This window comes from Saimiri boliviensis, chromosome 13 (assembly GCF_048565385.1).
Source record: "Saimiri boliviensis isolate mSaiBol1 chromosome 13, mSaiBol1.pri, whole genome shotgun sequence".
NCBI lineage: Eukaryota > Metazoa > Chordata > Mammalia > Primates > Cebidae > Saimiri > Saimiri boliviensis.
The window spans coordinates 112,206,910-112,226,977 of record NC_133461.1 but is presented as its reverse complement, the minus strand read 5'-3'; the positions used below and the strand labels follow the sequence as shown (position 1 = coordinate 112,226,977).

The 20,068-nt window shown below is 54.2% G+C and overlaps 1 protein-coding gene across 5 annotated transcripts in view; it reads left to right on the top strand.

Moving 5' to 3' along the window:
• Window positions 1-20,068, top strand: part of ARHGEF10 (Rho guanine nucleotide exchange factor 10) — a 122,481-nt gene that overhangs the window by 8,438 nt on the left and 93,975 nt on the right. For 4 of the 5 annotated variants that reach the window (XM_074384211.1, XM_039461090.2, XM_039461091.2 and 1 more), the window contains exon 2: window positions 9,921-10,004. In XM_074384211.1, coding sequence (XP_074240312.1) covers window positions 9,968-10,004 — 37 coding nt within the window. In that variant the 5' untranslated portion in view covers window positions 9,921-9,967. Of the gene's footprint in view, window positions 1-3,734; window positions 3,808-9,920; window positions 10,005-20,068 lie in introns of those variants that run through there. The other variant, XM_074384210.1, reaches the window with a different exon arrangement.

Genomic DNA, 20,068 nt, shown 5'->3' with positions numbered 1-20,068 from the left:
ACAGTGTATCTACTGTGGAGGGGCAGTGGCAGCTGTGGAGGGAGTGTGCACAGCGAGCTCTGATGGAGTTGGAATGCAAAGGTGGCTCCGTGCTGTTGGGATTGTGGCGTCAGCACTCACTGCAGAGCCCTGTGGTGTGGGTCATGCAATGCTGTGCGGGTCGTGAACCACTTGCTCCTGGGCACCTGCACAGAGTGCTCCTGATGGAGTCATTTTTCAGTGTGTTCACTTTCATATCAATGACAGGCAGCTTTTTCTCCTTCTCACCATGGGGCTGTGGCCCTGGGTCAGGAGTGGCCTGGAGGATGGCACATGGCAGGATGGAGTTGGACGGGTGCCCTACCAGTGGCTGCCTGTGGGAGCCAGCAAGCCGGGAGAAGGGCAGGGTGGGGACCGAGCTGGTGGTGCCTGAGCCTGTGTGTGTGCTGGGTGGGGACCGGGGGTGGGGACAGGTGCCTGTGGAATGCAGTGCTTCCTTCTGACTGTGGGGCTGGAGGCGCAGCAATGGGTTGAGGGTGGTTTAGTCCACTCAGGGGGTCCCCGGCCCCGCTCTGCTGGTGCTCGTCTGAGGGGCGGCTGCGGTCGAGTCACCGCTCTGCTCCAAGTGAGTCTCCCAAGGGCTCTGAGGGGTGGAGCATCCATAAATGCCCAGAGGGGTCACAGCGTGGGGGTGCACTGTCCCCAGGGTTGTGTCGAGGGTCATGTGTTACTGCCCTTGCTGTGGACAGAGAGGCAGAGGCAGTGACACAGGCAGAGACAGACAGAAGCAGAGACAAAGCGAGAGACAGAGGCAGAGGCAGAGACAGAAGCACAGACAGTGGTACAGACAGAGGCAGGCTACAGCCCGGGGCCTTCAGGCACTGCCTCTGCGGCCACCCGGACTGTGGCTGTCACGGCTGCCTCTGGCTCCTCCCTGGCGCCTTGTTACCACCTCTGACCCCCACCCCCGGGACACCTCCCATGCTCTCTGGCCTCTTTCCAGCCCTATGTCAGCCCCTGATCCACACCAGGCCCCGGGCAGCCCCCACGCCACCACTGCCCTCATGCCCAGCCCGGCTTGCTTCCTGGGTCCTTTCCCACAGGCAATCTCCTTTCCTGCAGATCCTGGCCCTGCTCCCTTCTTTAGGAAGCCCTCCTGGTTGCTGACCCTATCCCAGCTCCCTGTGCCGCTCCCTTGGGAGGGACCGTGCACCTCAGCCTCCACTGTGACAGTGACCCCTCCCCAAGTATATGGCATGCAGCATTGGTGGGGAGCTGTGTCGGGGTTGCTGGGAGCCTCCACTGACCACTCCGCCTTGGGGGACACTAGAGGAGGGGACACAGGCAGACACGTGCAGCTCCGGCCCTCCCGGGGAAGGGTGAACAGGGCTGGGCTGCCAGCTGCGCGTGCAGAGGCCTGGAGCCTGCAGCTGTCAGGTGCCACCCTTGCCCATCAGGGTGGACTCTGGTGGCGCTGGTGGCTCTGGCCGGTGAGTGGAAACTGTGGTGGTCAGTCAGGGGCTGCTTGTCCCTTCCTCAGCGCATGGTGCAGACAAGGGCACACCTGTTCTGGGCCCCGGCAGGTTGATTGTGTCCCGGTTAGTAGCTCGTGACTGACCGTATTTATACTAGCCCTTGGGAAACTGAGTGCATTTACTTCTCTTTTCACATTTTTTTCTTTTCTGGGAGTGTGCAGAGGAGGGGAGAGGTCCCACGGAAATCGTCTCAGTCCAACTTGAGCAGAGCTTAACGGTGAGAAGGTGGCAGAGTTGGAGACACAGGCCCAGGGAGGACCCTGGAGAGAGGGGCTGCTGGGTGCCATGTGCATTGAAACTTAGTCACAGCTGTGCTCGGAGGCCAAGTCCAGTTGGTTGCAAAACAGAAACCCAGGACAGCGGGGCTCTCCCAAGTCTTAGAGAAGAAGCTTTCCTCGTTTCCTCTCACCCTCCCATCCATCCATCCATCCATCTGCTTTCCAGAGTCTACTCACAGACCTCTGCAGACATTGAGTAGAAAGGGCTGGCATGCTTGGCCCGCTGTGGCGTTTGGCTGAGTTACCCACAACGTTCCGGAAGGACTCCTGCCGTAGACCTTGCGTCCTTTTACGTTTTTCCCTCGTGGATTTATGTCTTGAGTTGGAACCTTACGAATATGAAATTGATTGGGTGCAGACTGCCGGCACTGCGGGGGGAGTTCCTGGCTCCTGTGGTGTGTCAGGCTGGGATGTCGAGAGGCTACACAGCCTCGGACACCAGCCACTCAGCACCCGGCTCTGGCCCCACACTTTTGGGCTCTGTCCTCGGACACCAGCCACTCAGCACCCAGCACCCGGCCCCAGGCTCCCGGGCTCTGTCCTCAGACACTAGCCACTCAGCACCCAGCCCTGGCCTCATGCTTCTGGGCTCTGTCCTCGGACACCAGCCACTCAGCACCCGGCCCTGGCCCCAGGCTCCTGGGCTCTGTCCTTGGACACCAGCCACTCAGCACCCGGCCCCCGGCCCCGGGCTCCCAGGCTCTGTCCTCAGACACCGGCCACTCAGCACCCGGCCCCTGGCCACGGGCTTCCAGGCTCTGTCCTCGGGGCCACTTCACCCTCAGGTGGGAGGACAGAGGAAATGGCCCTTCATCTCATTCACCAAGTGAGCCCACTTTGATGCTCTGAGCTCAGCTTAGTCAGGGAGTGCTGGGCACTGATGCCCCCCGGGCCCCTCTGGCAAAGCACTGACACATCCCACCCTTGTGCAGTCTGTGGTGTCAGTGCAGGATGTGGGTGGCTCAGCTTGCCGCCCCCGGCTTTGCAGGGCCACGGAGGCCAGAGGAGTGGACGACAGGAAACTGACCGTGGGGCCCAGGATGCTCGAGACCTGAGTGCTGGACAGGGCTGGGCAGTAAGCGAAGAGCGGGGCACTTCTGGGCTCAGAGCCTGCCCCTCCCTGGGGCGCATCTTGGAAACCGTGCAGCAGCCCTGGGAGTTGGTGTGGTCCCTGTGTGGCTGAGGCTGTGGGGGCACAGGCAAGTGGAGGGCCCATGTGGCCTGGAAGTGCTGGGCTGGGGCAGGTGCAGACAGGCTCCCAGCACAGCCTCCAGCCTTGTAGCCCTGCGGCTGCTTCCCAGGTAGAGGCCCTGGGTGGTGGTGACTTCCTCTTGCTCAGGAGTCAGTAGGAGCTGGTGCGCTCCTGCCATCCTGAAGCACTGACTGTGGAAAGGGGCCCGTGGAACATCTGTGGGTCTTTGGTCAGCGTCCTTCCCACCCTGCATTCTTCCTGGATGGACTCCCCTGAGCTCTTTTTTGCAGGCCTGGATACATGGTGAAAGGTACAAGCCGCACGATTGCAGCACAGACGCGGTGTGTCCCCACGATCATGCCTCGCAGTGTCGGGGAGTACACTGGCTGTGCTGTCCGTAAACACCTGTGAAGTGGGGCTGCCATCTGATGTACACGGCACGAAACCGTCAGTCAGGCCTCCGTGTCTCTGGGCTCCTTCTCTGATTGAATGCATCATCTTTTTGTTGAAAACCACAATCCAAATGCACAATGAAATGTTTCATTAAGATGCTTAAACTGGAAAATGACAGCAGTCATTTGAAAACAGCCTGCAGCCCAGGCAGGCATGAGCTCACGTGGCACGCTGATGGGGATCGAGTGTTTTGCTCATGTGGCACGCTGATGGGGATCGAGTGTTTTGCTCACGTGGCACGCTGATGGGGATCGAGTGTTTTGAGAGTGGGGTCTTCTGCTCTGCCCCCAGGGTCCGTCTACTTGCACGGGGCGGGGACCGTGTGCTGCAGCCCAGCCCCACCACCAAAAACGGTGCCTGAGGAGTCCAGGTGAGTCACCCGTGGGGAATTGCTGGCCACGTGGGTGATGCTGATGGAGGACTGCACAGAGGAGACGGGCTCTAGACCGCCAGGCTCACGGGAACTGGGGTGTTTTGTGTTGCCTGGAGCTTCTAGGCTGTGGAGGGGTGGGACACATGCTGCCATGGACTGTGTAGGGCAGGTGTCCCCAGACTTTTTACACGGGGCCAGTTCACTGTCCCTCAGACCGTTGGAGGGCCGCCACATACTGTGCTCCTCTCACTGACCACCAATGAAAGAGGTGCCCCTTCCTGAAGTGCGGCGGGGGGCCGGATAAATGGCCTCGGGGCCGCATGTGGCCCGCGGGCTGTAGTTTGGGGACGCCTGGTGTAGGGAGTGCAGGCGACTCTGAGTCCAGAAACAAAGTTACGGTTTCTGTGTCAGCCCCTGATAAGGTTCGGCTGTGTCCCTACCTAAATCTCAACTTGAATTGAATCTCCCAGAATTCCCGTGAGTTGCGGGGAGACCCAGGGGGAGGTAATTGCATCATGGGGAAGGAATACCGTCTTTCCCCTGCTCTTCTCATGAAGTGAGTGAGTCTCACGGGATCTGATGGGTTTGTCCGGAGTTTGTTTCTGTATTTGCATCTTCCTCCCTTTTTCTTGCCACCGCCGTGTAAGAAGAGCTTTCCGCCTCCCGCCGTGATTCTGAGGCCTCCCCAGCCGTGTGGGACCGTAAGTCCAATTAAACCTGTTTTCCTTCCCAGTCTCAGGTATGTCTTTATCAGCAGCATGAAAATGGATGAATACAGACCCCTAGACATTTTTTTTTCTTTTTTTTGAGACGGAGTTTCGCTCTTGTTAGCCAGGCTGCAGTGTAATGGCGCGATCTCGGCTCACCACAACCTCCACCTTCTGGCTTCAGGCAATTCTCCTGCCTCAGCCTCCTGAGTAGCTGGGATTACAGGCATGCGCCACCATGCCCAGCTAATTTTTTGTATTTTAGTAGAGACGGGGTTTCACCATGTTGACCAGGATGGTCTCGATCTCTTGACCTCGTGATCCACCCACCTCGGCCTCCCAAAGTGCTGGGATGACAGGCGTGAGCCACCGCGCCCGGCCTGACATTTTCCTTCTTAGGAATGCAGTTTTAAAGGGACACTCCTTTGGAAGGAAAAGTTTTGGAGTTTGCAGTCTGCCTGTAGGTGGTAGGGCAAGGCCTGGGCCGGAATCTGACGGTCACTTCCCAGCTGCAGAGCCAGGGGCTGCTGTGGGCTGTGCTGAGCCTCAGGTCGGGTGGGGGCGCGCTTTCTGCCCAGGACTGCCCTGTGGACTTGTGGAGCTGATGCAGGTGGATGCCGTGGTAGGTGCTGGGTGAAGGGTGAGCTGTCACCCTTAAAAACGACCAGGCATAAAAAGGAGTAACACCCAGGCTTGTTCATCTTTTCATTGGTCCTAAGATTATCAGTGGAAAAATGAGAAATCAACTTGACTCTATTTTTATGCATTTTAGTAGAGAAACAAGTAGCATGAATGAGATTTACACAGCCTGGTTAAAGAAATTGAGAATAATCAGCAGGGCTTAAGGAAACAATTCTCTGAAGACACAAAAAGCCATGTGGCTGTCGGGTGACGCGTGCTAGCGTGTTTATTCCTGAACAGACTCTGCAGGCAAGAAGCGTGTGCTTCTCCTGCCACTCGCTTACCACCTTTGCCCACAGAGCCTGGGTCACAAGTGGAGGGTGCTGGTTTTCTCTGAAGCCCGAGGATGCCCAGCTCCTCGGCCAGTTGCATTGCTAATGTTGGGCAGGTGAATCCGTGAGCTTAGTTTCTTAAGCAGTTGAGGAATACCACACGCCTTGCAGTGAGTAAAGGTGGTGAGGACTCAGGGACGTGGGAACGTGCATCTCACTCTCACAGGTGCTCCAAGGACAGCTTCCTCCTCCGTCTCCCCTGAGAACTGCAGAGTGCCAAGGTGTTTCTTCATCGTCTCCTCTGCACAGTTTAGGGCATTGATTCATTTTCTCTTCTTCGTATGGCGGACGCATCTTCATCTGTCTTGTTCCCTGAGGCCCTCGTGCACTGTGGAAGGCTTAGACATTGGGCTGGGACCCGCCAGGGATGTGGCGGTGTGCTGGGGAAGATGCCAGGGGTGCCGGGGAAACCAGGGATGTGAGGGGTGCCAGGGGGTGCCTGCTGCCTTCCCTTTTTCTGTTGGTCCTGGACTCTGACTCCAGTGATCCTGATGCATGAGATGGCATTGGCCCTAGCACCAGCGTGCCAGGGAAAGATGACATTAACCTAAACTCTTGAGAATTCACAGCTGTGTTGGAGCTTTGTTACTCTCCTTTGCTGGGAGATGCTGTAGCCGTGGAAGGTACTCTTCTTCCATCGTCTCTGAGGCCAAGTCATCCAGGCCAGGCTGACGAGCATGGCGTCCCCTGCTTCCCAGAGCCACCCGGTGTCTGCCTGGCCTGGGGAGAAGCCTCCCTCCCTCTGCTCGGGGCGGCAGTCATGGCATCTAGTCCTGCTGCTGTGTGCATGCCGACGGCGGTCTCGTTCAGACCCTACTTGTTCATTCCTTTGGAGCGCCCGTGCACTCTTCAGCACGGTTGGTGTTGCCTGAGGCTGAACAGTCATTTTAGGTTTTGTGAGGGTCTCAGAGCCAGTGTGGTCCTCTCTGCCCATGGGATCCGATTGTCAGAAGCATTGATGCCATCTGATGTGGGGGCTTTCCAGTGTGGGGGCCATCTGGTGTGGATGCTGTCTGGCGTGGATGCTGTCCAGTGTGGAAGCTGTCTGGTGGGAGACTGTCTGGCACGGGGGACTGTCCGGAGTGGGAGTGGTCCAGTATGGGGACTGTCTGGCATGGAAGCTATCCAACATAGGGACCGTCCGGCATGGGGACTGTCCGGCATGGGGACTGTCCGGCATGGGGACTGTCCAGCATGGGGGCTCTCTGCTGTGGGGACTGTCTCACGTAGGGGCTATCCAGCGTGGGGACTGTTTGGCGTGGAAGCTGTCTGGCTGCCCGACGTGGGGGCTCTCTGGCTCGGGGACTGTCTGGCGTGGAAGCTGTCTGGCTCTCTGACGTGGGGCTCTCTGGCGCGGGGACTGTTTGGCGTGGAAGTGGGGCTTTCTGGCGCAGGGACTGTTTGGCGTGGAAGCTCTCTGGCTGTCCGACGTGGGGCTCTCTGGCATGGGGACTGTCTGGCGTGGAAGCTGTCTGCCTGTCTGACATGGGGACTCTCTGGTGTGGGGACTGTCTGGCGTGGAAACTGTCTGGCTATCTGACGTGGGGACTCTCAGTCGTGGGGACTGTTTGGTGTGGAAGCTCTCTGGCTGTCCGACGTGGGGCTCTCTGGCTTGGGGACTGTCTGGCGTGGAAGCTCTCTGGCTGTCTGACGTGGGGACTCTCAGTCGTGGGGACTGTTTGGTGTGGAAGCTCTCTGGCTGTCCGACGTGGGGCTCTCTGGCGTGGGGACTGTCTGGCGTGGAAGCTCTCTGGCTGTCTGACGTGGGGACTCTCAGGCGTGGGGACTGTTTGGTGTGGAAGCTCTCTGGCTGTCTGACGTGGGGACTCTCAGGCGTGGGGACTGTCTGGCGTGGAAGCTCTCTGGCTGTCTGACGTGGGGACTCTGGCGTGGGGACTGTCCGGCGTGTTTGTTGCCCTTGTCTCTGAGGATTCCTTCCATGAGTGTCACTCCCCCTTTCACTGTTGTAGTCCCAGCACAACTGTCTCACCTACCCTGGACATGACAGCTTTCCCTCCAAGCTTCATTTCCTTTGTCATCCCACGGAATCGCTGCCGGGATAGAGAGGCTGGGCACGGTGGGCACCTCTCACCTTAGGGGTGTACTGGCCGGCACTCGGACCCTGTCTCGCTGCACAGAGAGCTCACCTGCGAGGGCACCCAGGGTGGATTCTGTGACTCCCACATATTCCAGGTGGAGCAAGGACCTCGCTTGCCCCGGCTCCTGGCCGGCGGGTGGAAGGGCAGGAATGGGCTGTCGGGGCCCAGGCTGGACTCTCAGTGCTCACATGAGGCCCCAACCCTCACCTGTAGCCTTGAGGGAGTGTCTCAAGTCTCCCAACCAGTGGTTTCTCCATTTGAAAATAATGAGAGTACCCACATCTTGGAGTTGTACTGGTGAGGTGGACCTAAAAGGGAAAAGCTAGGGTAAAATAACCTATGCAGAGGGCTATTTGGGCCGCGCTTGAGGCTGCAGCCCGGGAGCCTGGATCAGGCCGCCTTGAATGGACACCGATGAGCAGTGCCTCCAAGTAGATTTTTGAAAGCGAGAAGCAGGTCAGGGAGGCTGACAGCAAGCTGTTTGTTGGAAATTCCCATTGGTTTATGGAAATAGCACTGATTAGTGATTGCTGTGCATTGTTAAGCTATAGGATGTGTTGCGGTGTCCGGCACAGCATCACCAGGTTCATTCCCAGCCACTGGAGGCTGTGATGAGTGGACACGTGGCTCCCCAGGACCAGGGAGCAAGGTGTGGTTGCGGCTCACCTGGACGTCTCCCCAGGCCATAGCAGGCCGTGTTGAGTTGACACGTAGCTCCCCGGCACTAAGGAGCAGGGTGTGGCTGTGGCTCACCCGCACGTCTCCCGTGGCTACAGCAGGCCATGATGAGTGAACACACAGCTTTCCAGGACTAGGGAGCAGGGTGTGGTTGGGGCTCACCTGCACGTCCCCCGGGGCTACAGCAGGCCGTGCTGAATGAGCACGCACTCCGCGGGAGCAGGGAGCAGGGGGCAGGGTGTGGCTGCGGCTCACCTGCACGTGTCCCGGGGCCTGGTGATGTGAAAGGGCTCCCATTCCTCAGACAGAAGTTCTGCTCTTTGCTCAGCAGTTGTGTTAACAGAGGAGACAGTCACAGCCACTGCTCGTGCGGAGCCCAGTGCACGTTGAGCTATTTGCGCACGTTGTTGGTGAAATAACTTCATGAGACTTGGGAACTCATGAAGTAACATGAGACTTGGAAACTGAGGCTGTGAGGCGCGGAGCCATGAGGCTAGGTGCTGAGGATGGGGCCGGGGTGGTGGCACACGGCAGGCACCTGAGCAAGACCTGGAGATGGAGGGAGAGCAGGTTCAGGGCTTGGGATGCGGGAGGTGCCACATCGGAGGTTGGGGGCAGGGTCCCACCGCCAGCCTCATTGGAAAGCAGTGTCCGTTTGCTTCTGAGAGTGCCAGAGCCGGCAGCCAGCTCTGTGCATTAGTAGAAGATAATTTGCTGGCCTGGTGGCATCCTGGGTGTGTTGCCGGCAGAGCCCGGAGCTCTTGGCACCCTGCCATCCCGCCGTGTTCCTCTCATTGAAGAGCACGTGAGGCCAGTGATCACCCTGGGCAGGGGCCCGTCTGGCCTCAGAGGAGCTGGCCTGTGGGTGGCACTCATGGGCCATGGCCCCTGTGGCCCCATATGCTTTTGCTGATGAGGCGAGCGCCTGGTGCCTGGTGCTCTAGCCGAGGCAGCGGAGAGTTCCTCAAGCACAGCGTATTTCCCTGGGATTGTTCTCTGGCAGGAGCCAGGCCCAGGTTTCGTAGTCTTAACAGGAGTCACCAGGAACTGGCCTTCCTGGGACTCAGCTGGCATCCAGCTTACACTCAAGCTCATGTCCTCAAAGCAGGGAGGGGAACATGAAGTGAAGACGAGAATCCCAGCGGCAGGCAGGCCATGACTCAGCCTCGCCCAGAGAGGTTAGCCGCATTTTTACCAAAAGGAGTCGGGAGGGGGTCATCGCTGCGCCTGATCCCAGCTGAGCCTGGAAGAAACATATTTGGTTTATGTGTTGACTTCTCCACTTAGAACAAGGCAGAAAATTCAGCAAGGAATTGAAGCCAGTGTCAGGTTGGGAGGGTCTGACCAGTAAATCAAGTTGCAAAATAAAGTTCTGGCTGTAGTTCAAGGTGAAGTCACTCCCACACTGTGAAGTCTCTTTTGTTTTGCTCTTGAGTGCTGTTTTAAGGGAGATCTACAAGTATTCACGACTGACAGGTGGGAAGTCTTCTGATTCCGGCTAGTAATGGCGTTTAGCTCTTCCTTTTTAGGGGTTCTCTGTCGACAGCCCTGCGCCTGTTGAGTGCATGTTTATCTACCTGAACTGTGACAAGCAGTGTCTCTCCTTCTTGCAGGAGTTCCTTCCCTTAGCAGAGCTGAGAAGGGCGTCTGGAGCTGCAGCATGGACCAGCGAGAGCCCCTGCCTCCGGCTCCTGCAGGTAACTGCACCCAGCAGGAGGCCCTGTGCGTCAGGGCTCGATGCTGCTCTCATCAGGGACGGGGTGCTTTTGGAACCACTGAATTGCTGGTCACTGGTTGATGGGGTGGAGTGAGAGCTCGGGAGAAGGAGAAGGCTCCCATGTGAGCCTGGGTGCCCCTACCTCTGCCTTGCCACGGGGGCATTGGGGTGAACCTCTTGGGTTCCTCACAGGTGCTGCTGTGTGACTCGAGGGGACGTGTCATCAGCATCCGACGTTCCCTTAAGATTCACCTTAGCTGGATGCAGCGGGAAGTGGAGTGGGAGGGTCGTTAGAGGCCGGAGCCTTTCCAGAGTGAGAGGCCCCGTTTGGGCCTAAAGCGCAGCTCGCCCGTGGCTGGTGCTCGCAGGTCCCCAGGACAACGGCTCGGAGAGTCTCCTTTTCCGCTTCCGTCCTCTGAGTGGCCTTTTTATCCATATGCTCCATCAGGGAGGGGCTGTGATTAAAGATTTCTCTTCATTGTCACCTCACCTTTAAACTGTGGCCCAAAAGACCATACCAGGGCAGCTGGCTCACGTTCCAGCCAGCAGGGAAGGTGGACCCTGACTGACGTTTCCACAGCACGTCGTCTGCGGGGCCCGGAGACCTGGCCTGTGTCCTCCCAGGCCTGCTGGACCACACGGTGCCCACGGGCCTGGTGTCCCTTGCAGATATGGGAGGGTGATGAAGCCGTGGGCGCCAGGCCCCTGGACGCCGCAGATGTGGGTCTGGGGAGATATAGCTATTTGACCGTCTGTGCTCTGCCCACTACCTGGACATTCTGGGCCCTCAGAGGTTGTAGCGGGATCAGAAAAGAGGCAGCCTGAGGGTCAGGCTGTTCATAAGCAAATCAGTCACCAGCGCCTTGTAGATGACAGAGATGGGAGAATCCAGGGGTGAGCAGTGGGCACCCCAGAAACAGCCAGTGATGCTGCATACGCCAGAAGGGACCCCCGCTCTGTTGCTGGAGGTCTGTGGTGGGGAGCCAGGCCTGGAAGTCCATCTCTTGGAGTTCTCTGGAGCCGTGAGACCTGGGGGTACAAGACCTGATACCAAGAACCTGAGGCCATGGCCCAGTGCTCCTCTTTTGGGGGTGACGTTGGCCAGTCTCCTGGCTTCTTTGTAGCCATGGTGCGTATTCTCGCCATAGGTTAACTCACATGTGGACTGCTGGCATTGCAGGCTCTGCTGGACCAGCTTTTTTAAATTGAAAATGAGGCTAGGCATGGTAGCTCATACCTGTAATGCCAGCACTTTGAGAGACTGAGCTGGGTGAATCGCTTGAGCCCAGGAGTTTGAGACCTGCCTAGGCAACATAGTTAGACTCCATCTCTGCAAAAATAATAATATGATAGTAATAATTAGTTGGGCATGATGATGCTGCTCGTGAGGCTGAGGTAGGAGGATCACTTGAGCAGGGGAAGTTGAGGCTGCAGTGAGCCAAGATCGTACCACTGAACTCCAGCCTGGGTGATAGGAGTGAGACCCTGTCTTAAAAACAAGAAAAGGTAGAAAATGAGGTAGAGAACAAAATCTTTTACTGCTTTTCATTCCTATCAAATGAGAGGATGCTCCAACAAAGCAGGGGCAGTGGCATCTTCCTGCGACCTCACTCTCTGCCGGACCCTTCGGGCAGCCAGCCCTCCAGAGGCCCCTTCCTGCCTCCTTGCTTTCTTTTTGGCGTTTCACGGACGTGAGAGGTTGTTTGGATAGTTCTCTTTGTTACGGGGCGGGGCACCAGACCCGGGTTCTTTTCCGTCGCCTCCCCTCCTTCCCACACGCATGTAAGATGGGAACACATTAACAGGGTGCCTTGACATGCTCGGGAGGCAGGCACAGTTGCTGGGGAAAGTTAAGAATAGAAGAAAGGCAGGGAGCTCTCTCGGCAGGTACGTATCTAGGCATGTGGAGGACTTGGAGCCCATTCGCAATCCACGGCAGATGGATGCTGCCTTTCACCTGATTTGCCCACTGTTTCAAAGAAGGTGGAAACACCGTTTTCTTGTTAAATGTATCCCTGGCATTTGCTGATGGCATCATCAGTGCCGGCCGGTGCCTGACATCTGGAGGAGCTCTGCCCAGCGGTGCTACCACCTGGATCGGATGAAATGCCCATCCACCCACGGTCTTCACCACCGGGACTGGCTTGCGGAAGGTCCCTGGCCCCAGAGGCCTCCACCTTGGTAGTTGTGCTAATTAGAGGTGCAGCATCTGATGGAGGCAGTACTGGGGGAGCCCAGGGTCCCCAGCAGCTAGTGCTGCTCCCTGCAGCAGGTCACACCTCTTCTGGGGCTGGGGGTGTCTGCACGGCCCCTCCCTCTGCCCAGATTTCAAGCTGGGGGAGAGTGTATAGGCCCACACCCTCTGAGTGCAGCTGGACTGACCAGGCCATCCTTGGGCCAAGGCCCCCTGGATCCAGTCTCAGGGCTGGTCACTAACTCCAGGCTGCAGGTACATGGAGATTGCCACCGTTTGCCACTGTTAACCGTTCACCCGGGTGGGGAGTTTCCTCGGGAGACCCTGGCAGGACCCGGGAGCCTGGCAGGTGCGGAGGAGCCGCCCAGCCCTCTGTCAGGTTGGAAGTGAGGCTCCCTGCCTTTGCTCACAGGCCCACATGACCTTGGACTTTGATACAGAAAGCCACGATTTAATGACATGCTCTGACTCAAACACTGTGAGAACAGTACTGATGTGAGTTTCTAGCCATTAACTTTTATGGCAAATAGGCATAGGGATAATGGCCTGGTGTCTTTTCTGAGGATTCAGTGATACTTTAATTATAATTTCCCCCATTATTAAGTAAACTCTGCTTCAAAATGCCCTTGCAGATCCAGATGCTGCAGGAAGTCACCTGCGACCTCACCTCTTCCCGGCGCTCTGACGCAGTCGGTGCTGGTACTTTAGATCGTCATGTTTCTGTTTTTCCCCATATTTCTTTTCTGCATAATTGTAGTCATTGAATATACATTTTTAACTTTTTTTTTCTTTTGAGATGGAGTCTTGCTCTGTTGCCCACACTGGAGTAGGGTGGGACCATCTCAGTTTGAGAGGCAGTTTGTGCACTGGGGAAGGGTTCAGGCTCTGCTGCCTAGCGGCTAGGGTTCAAATGTTGACTCTGAGGTGTGTGAGCTGATGACAGAAACAGCCTTCAATTTCCGTCATTCCTGGAAAAAACGGAACCCCTCCCATAAGTTTGGTGAGGATTCGACAAGTTGGCATTTCTAAGTACTTAAACCTGGCAGGTAAGCACTTAGCAAATCCATTCGGAAGATGATCTGGGATTTTTCAGAATGCAAAACAAGTCACACTGCCTGCTAGAGCCTTTCTCTAATTAGTAGCAAAATTCCAATGCAAATTATGTTGGGGAGAAAGAAATCAGTACAATTGCTATGTTAATGTTGCTTCCCAAAAAATCACTTACCACATGCCTGGTAACTTCCGTAATGAGCTCAGACAGAAGCCAGTAGCCACACTGGCATCGTTTCTGGGGGCAGCACTGTTTCTGGGGGATGGCACCGTTTCTGGGGAATGCCTCCTTCAGCACAAACAGCTATAAACCCCAGTGAGACCCAGAGCCAAGAAGTGATTATGAATAGCGTCTTGTGGACGAAGCTGTTTGCAGCCTGATGCTTTTAAAAGGACTTTTCTTTAAACGACAGAGTTAAGAAACAAACAGCCTTCATTTGAAATTAGAGAAAATCATATCCTGAGTTAAACTTCCATATTAGAATCAAATACGGTCTTAAAAGCCCCAGGAAAAGTAATGCTTAGCTTTTGTCTCTGAACTTGAAAATGAGTATGACTTTTAACTTTTTCCTCAGTGTGGTAATCCATTGCATGTCTAAAAGTCCTTCATGGATCTGGAACAGTCAGAGGGCTGTCTGCTCACGAGGGAAGGTGGCCTGGGAATGGGCGGCCTGCTTCTTCAGGGTGGGCGGCCAGTTCTCTCCCACTCAGGTGCTCGGGCCAAGGCCACCAGGTCTTGGTAGCTTCTAGAATAAATATTTTCCAAAAGAAAACAGAAGATGTAAGTGTTGTGTGCATCTTGTTTTGCACCGCGCACATGGTATCTGTTGTCTTCAGCGTCTCTGTAAAGATACCCTGGGTCCTCCGCTCTTAATCCATACGTTAAGTGGCTTTGTACACACCTCAGTGGGCTTTCCTACTTACTGCAGCATGTCCCGGGGAGGGATTCTTTCCATTCTGTGATTCCTTTCTGTAGACGAGGGATGGGGTCTCGTGGCCAGTCAGTGAAGTTTGAACCCAGCACTCTGACTCCATAGCTGTGTTCTCAGCCACGACTCTGCGCTTCACATTTCTCATGTAGATTTGTCCAGGGGCTTCAGAGTAACACAGCAGGATGTGAGATGTGTTGTACAGTGATGGGTGGATCATGGTTGCTCTTTGTTTATTCACTGAATATTGAGTAAAGCTAAATTTCAGATATTACAAATGTCTTTACAATTTATAATATAAATTGGGTAATTAAAAAATTATAATGCATATTTATTTTAGAATAAAAACTGAAACATAGACAAGTCACAACAAAGAAAATACTTCACCTCTGGGAGATTAGTACTATTAAAATGTTAGCGAATATTCTTCCAGTATTTCAGAAGTAGCCTTCTTTTTTTTTCCACTTAAACTTTTAGATGCCATTAGCATAAATGATAGTATCTGCATTGATAAGTTTCAAATATTAGCAGTATATTTTTTCCCTGACAAACCTAGGCAGCACTAGTTTTTATATGTATAGGTTATTTAAAATGAGAAATTAAGGGTTTTTTTGTTGATAGCTTTAAGATATAATTCATGTCTTAGTATCGTTGACCTATTTAAATTGTAAAGCTCAGTGCTTTTTAGTGTATTCACAAATGTGCAGTCCATCACACAGTGCCAGAACATCCTCGTCACCCCCGAAGGCCACTCCCCACCCTAGACACAGGGCGACTAAGTTTTAAATTTAGATACTTTATTGGTACTCTTCTGCTCATTAAGAAAAGATCACTTAAAACTAAATTTGAGGTAGAATAGCCAAATCCAGATCACAGGCAGCAAATGCTGAGGAGGGTGTGGGGTAGCCTCGTGGGAAGGCAGCTTGGTGGCTTCTTCCAAAGCTGAGCACACTCTCGCCATGTGATCCGCAGCCGTGCCCCACGGTCTTCATCCAAACTGCAGGCACGGGTGTCGACAGCCGCCTTATTCATAATTGCCCAAACTCAGAAGCAGCCATGATGTCCTTCAGGAGGTGAGGGATAAACAGTGGCACATTCAGACAATGGAATATTCAGTGTTAAGAAGAAATGAGCTGTCAAGCCATGAAAAGACGTGGAGGAGCCTTCAGTGCATCTTCCTAAGTGAGAGAAGCCTCCCGAAAAGGCTGCACCTGGTGTGATTCCAGCCACTTGACGTTCCAGAAAACACAGAACTGTAGAGACAGTAACAAGATCAGTGGTTGTAGAGTTTGGGGTCAGAGGGGTCATGGGTGGAGCACAGAGGGTTTTTAGGGCCATGAAATTCCTTGACAGTGGTGCATCCATGTCATTACACGCTTGTCCAAGTCCATAGGAGTGCACAGCACCAAGAGCGAGCCCTCACGCCAGCCACGGGCTTGAGTTCACAACAGTCCGTCAGTGTCGGCTCATCAGTTGCAACAAGCGTTTGTTCCTCTCTGGCTGGGGGTGGGGGGTATTGTTGGAGGAGGCTCTCTGTGGGGTCAGGGAGTATATGAGAACTCGCTGTACCTTCTGCTCAGTTTTCTTGTGAACCTAAAACTGCTCTAAAAAGTTGTGTCGATTAAAAGTAACCAAACTAGGGTGGACATGTTGGCTCATGCCTGTAATCCTAGCACTTTGGGAGGCCGAGGCAGGAGGATCACTTGAGTTCATGAGTTTGAGACCAGCCTGGGCAACATAGTGCCACCTTATCTCTACTAAAAATAATAAAACTTACTAGGGTGTGGTGGCTCATGCCTGTAGTCGCAGCTGCTTGGGAGGCTGAGGTGGGAGGATTGCTTGAGCCCGGAAGGTCCAGGCTGCAGTGAGCTGTGACTGCATCACTGCACTCCTACATAGGCAACAGAGCATGACTCTGTCTCAAAAAAAGAAAAAATAGTAACAACCAAACTGAAATGAACCTCTGCTTCAGACCACAGGACAACACGAGCAAGCAGAGGAGACCCAGTGGGGGTGGGGACCGCTCACAGGTTCAGACAGGTCTTTGCCACCTTCAGGGCTCAAGATCAGGCCTGCAAGGTCCACTAGCCTAAGGTGTCTACAAATATTGGAAATGATAAGAATTAAACACAGGAGCAAGTCAGACCCTTGATCACACTGGCCACACCACGTGCAACCACCAGCTGTCTTGTGGGTCTCCCAGAACCTCTCCATCATCCTGGAAAGAATCAGGGAGCAGCCCCGTTTCCAGCAGTAGCATTTTAAAGATTAGATTTTCAGGCAACTTCCTTGCTCTTTTTTGCATATAGGTATAAACTAAAATGGGCACGGTCATATTACGTCATAATAATTAGAAGCGTACTGTTTATTAAGATTTTCTGTTTCATAACTTGTTTTTACAAATGTGTGCCTTAAGTGATGAGCTTACGGACAAGTGTGAACAGTCAGGTTGGTCAGAAGTCAGTGCCACCACAGCAGCCCCAATGGCCCCGCTCGTGACGGAAACGGTCTGAGTCCTGAGACTCAAATGGCTGCTGCTGTTGGTCAGCACTGGCGGCGGCCTGTTGAGCTGCTGGTGACCCACAAGGGCTGGCCCCCGAGTGCAGGAGAGCCTGCAGTTTTCCTGGAAAGTCCAGCGATGGCCAGAGGGTGGTCTGTCCTGGGCAGAACAGAGGAGAGGGGCAGGGGAAGAATGGTTCCCAAAACCCAAATGCCAGGTTAGATTTGGGCTGGGCACTGGTGGGTTGGTACGAGCTTGGCACTGGCGGGTTGGTAGGAGCTTTCCATAGAAGGCCACCTGTGTTTCCTTCTCTGTGTCGTGGCGTTCACGAGTGGCTCTCAGAACCCGCCGTCCTGCGTTTGCAGGAGGGGCACAGAGCCTCTCCCCTGCCGCAACCCTGCCCCAGCAGCCCTTCCCTGCTTCCCTGCCTTGCCGCCTACCCGGGGCACTGGGCCCTTCCCGCCCATCTCCTGGGCTCCACAGGGACCAGCGGGCGGAGAGCACTGGGCCGAGGTGTGGCCACCAAATGATGGCTACACTGCACATTCCCCACCAGTCATTTTTTTTTGAAAAATCCATGTCGTCTCAAACTACAACACGTTGTATCTCCTGAGATGCTTTCAGCAGTGCTTGAACATTTTCTCTAGTTTGCAAATTGTAGTTTTTCTCATCCGTGTTCTCATTCATCTGAATGGCTCAGCTCTGAACCCAGGCTTTTGAGGAGCGGGAAATTCCTTCTGTGGCTGCCAGCACAAGTGTCATGGGAACTGGCCTGGCCCCAGCTCACCCGGCTTCTGCCATGGCCCTGAGGATGGCGCAGGGCCCTTCGTGGTGGAAGGGGCTTGGCTGAGCTCATGAAGGTGGCCTCCTGGGCTGCAGGGTGGAGGCCCAGGCTGGCAGCTTTGGTCACAAACATTGATTCTCTGAGCATTCTGGAGGCTAGAATGTAGGTCGTAGCCTTCCTCGCCTCTTCTGGCACCCACTGGCTGTGGGCACTCCTGGGAGTTCCTGCACCTGCGCCACCAGGTGGCTCCTCCTCCCTGTGCTGGCCTCTGCTCTCACGAAGACGTGGCCTGCTGGGTTAGCCCAGCCTGCTCCAGCACAGCCTCCTGAACCAATCGCACCCGCAGGCACCTGTTTGCAGATGAGCTGACCCTTGGGATGGGGGGTGAGGACTTCAGCACAGGGATTTAGGGGCCACAATTGAACCTGTCAGGGCTGGTGTCAGAGCTAAACTTAGGACCCCAAATGCTGGGATTTTAAAAGACATTCTGCGTTGGTCTTCACGAAAGGACCTGAGGAGCTCGGGTGGGGTCTGTGAGGCCCAGGATCCCCCGGGGCCCGAGGTAGTGTCTGGGATGAAGTGCTCAGCACACACCACCTTGAACGCCCGGCTCCATGCTCGACTCACCATCCAGTGGAGGCCCCATTGGACATGGGTGTCAGGGAGGAGCAGCCTAGCCCCGGGTGGCCTTGCCCTCTGTCCTGGGCACCTGGGCACATCTGTGGACACCGACGTAGCCTGGGGTGCAGCCTCAGGTGGTTCCATTGAGTGCAGCATCCCTCTTTGCGTTCTTGTGGAAGGCTATTTTTTTCTTCCTGGAATCTGTAATGCACATCCATATGGCTTTGAAAGTCTTTCCATCCAGTGTTTGCAGAGGACAGATGGCAGCTCCAGCACAGCGTTGGCCAGTCTCTCGGCGACGGCAGAGATCTCTGGAATTCCAAGCCCCAAGGCGTTTCCAAGGCTCTCCAAGTCTAAAGTAACAAGTTTAAACTTTGGGAGAAATTTCTGGATTGCTGTTACTTCCCTTGTGCAGTATAATTCTCCTTAAAGTTTTACTAGGGGAAAAAGTGAGTTTTTTTGGCAAAAAAAAAAAAAAAAAAAAAAAAATTGAAGCTTGCTTATCTGCCCGTAATTCACTCATTCATTTGCTCCCATGACGAGCATGTCACACGTTGCCACCTTCCAGGTTTGTGCTGCACCATGCAGCGTGGTGAGCAGAGGTGTCGGCTCCAAGAAGGCATGCTGTGCTTCTCAGGATGGTACCTGCTACACGGGAACAGACATGCGCTGTCCCTGGGAATCTCAAAGGTCCCCCCAAGGCTGTGTCACAGCTCAGGAGACGGCGTATGGGGAGGGAGTGGAGGGGCCTCAGTGTCTGCTGAGGGCCGTTTCCTGAACACATGGGCTCCTGTTCACTGCTTTCCTTCCTGAAGACTTTAAAGAGAATTCCTTCTTCCTGTTTGGAATACGGTGTGAGTTCAGGTTCCAACAGCTTGTGTTTCTCCCCTTGCAGATATTTAAGACCCTGTTTTGTACGGGACATTGTCAAGCTTTTTTAAAACAGTTTTTATAGAGTCATTTCTAGGTGTATTTTATCTAATTGTTAGAGTTCTGCAGTAGTAAAATATAATCTCCAAAAAAGAGTTGACAAAATAAAACTCTAATGTGATGTGTCACCGTCCGGATGAATCTGAACACATGCCCGGCAGTGACCTCGTATGTTGCTAGGTCAAAACGTACACATGTCTGGGGTTGCGGGACACGGTATTGCTCTGTCCCCCAGGCTGCGGTGCAGCGGCGCAGTCTCAGCTCATTGCGACCTCCGCCTCCTGGCTTCAGGTGATCCTCCCACCTCAGCCTTCAGGGTAGCTGGGACCACAGGTCCACACCTTCACACCAGGATAATTTTTGTACCTTTTTTTTTTATTTTAAGAGATGGGGTTTCACTGTGTTGTCCAGGCTGGTCTCGAATTCCTGAGCTGCAGCAGTTAGCCCGCCTTGGCCTCTGAAAGTGCTGGGACTACAGGTGTGAACCGCTGTGCCCAGCAAGACATAAGCATTTTTACCCATCATTTTTGTCAGGGTGTTTAGTTAGCATTGTTTCCCTGTTATGTTTATTGGCAAACATGATTCTTTTTCTCCCCAAACATAAATTCTAGGGAGATGATAGTTGCATTTGGAAAATATTCCAGAAAACAGTTTTATTTTTTGTTAAACTTTTTACTTTAAAAGGTGTTCACCGCTTTATTTCAATAAACTGCCTTCTTAATGATATGGCAAACAAACCCTTCTGAAATAGTCACTGTTTACCGTCACTTGGGGGACAGTGAGAACTGGTCAGAAAGTACATAGTCAATCAAGGTTCGAACTCTGGAAGTCAGTGGTTCTCCCCGCTCTTCAGTTGTTTACTTGGTTAGGCTTAACCTCAAAACTGAATTTAGAGAAGTCTTTGACCTTCTGGGAAGTGGATGCGGCTTTGGTATCTGGGCAGAGCAGAGTTCACCATCCAGAAGGACATCAACACACACTCTTACCAGATGTATGTTTTAAAAATAACACATTGACCGGGCGCGGTGGCTCAGGC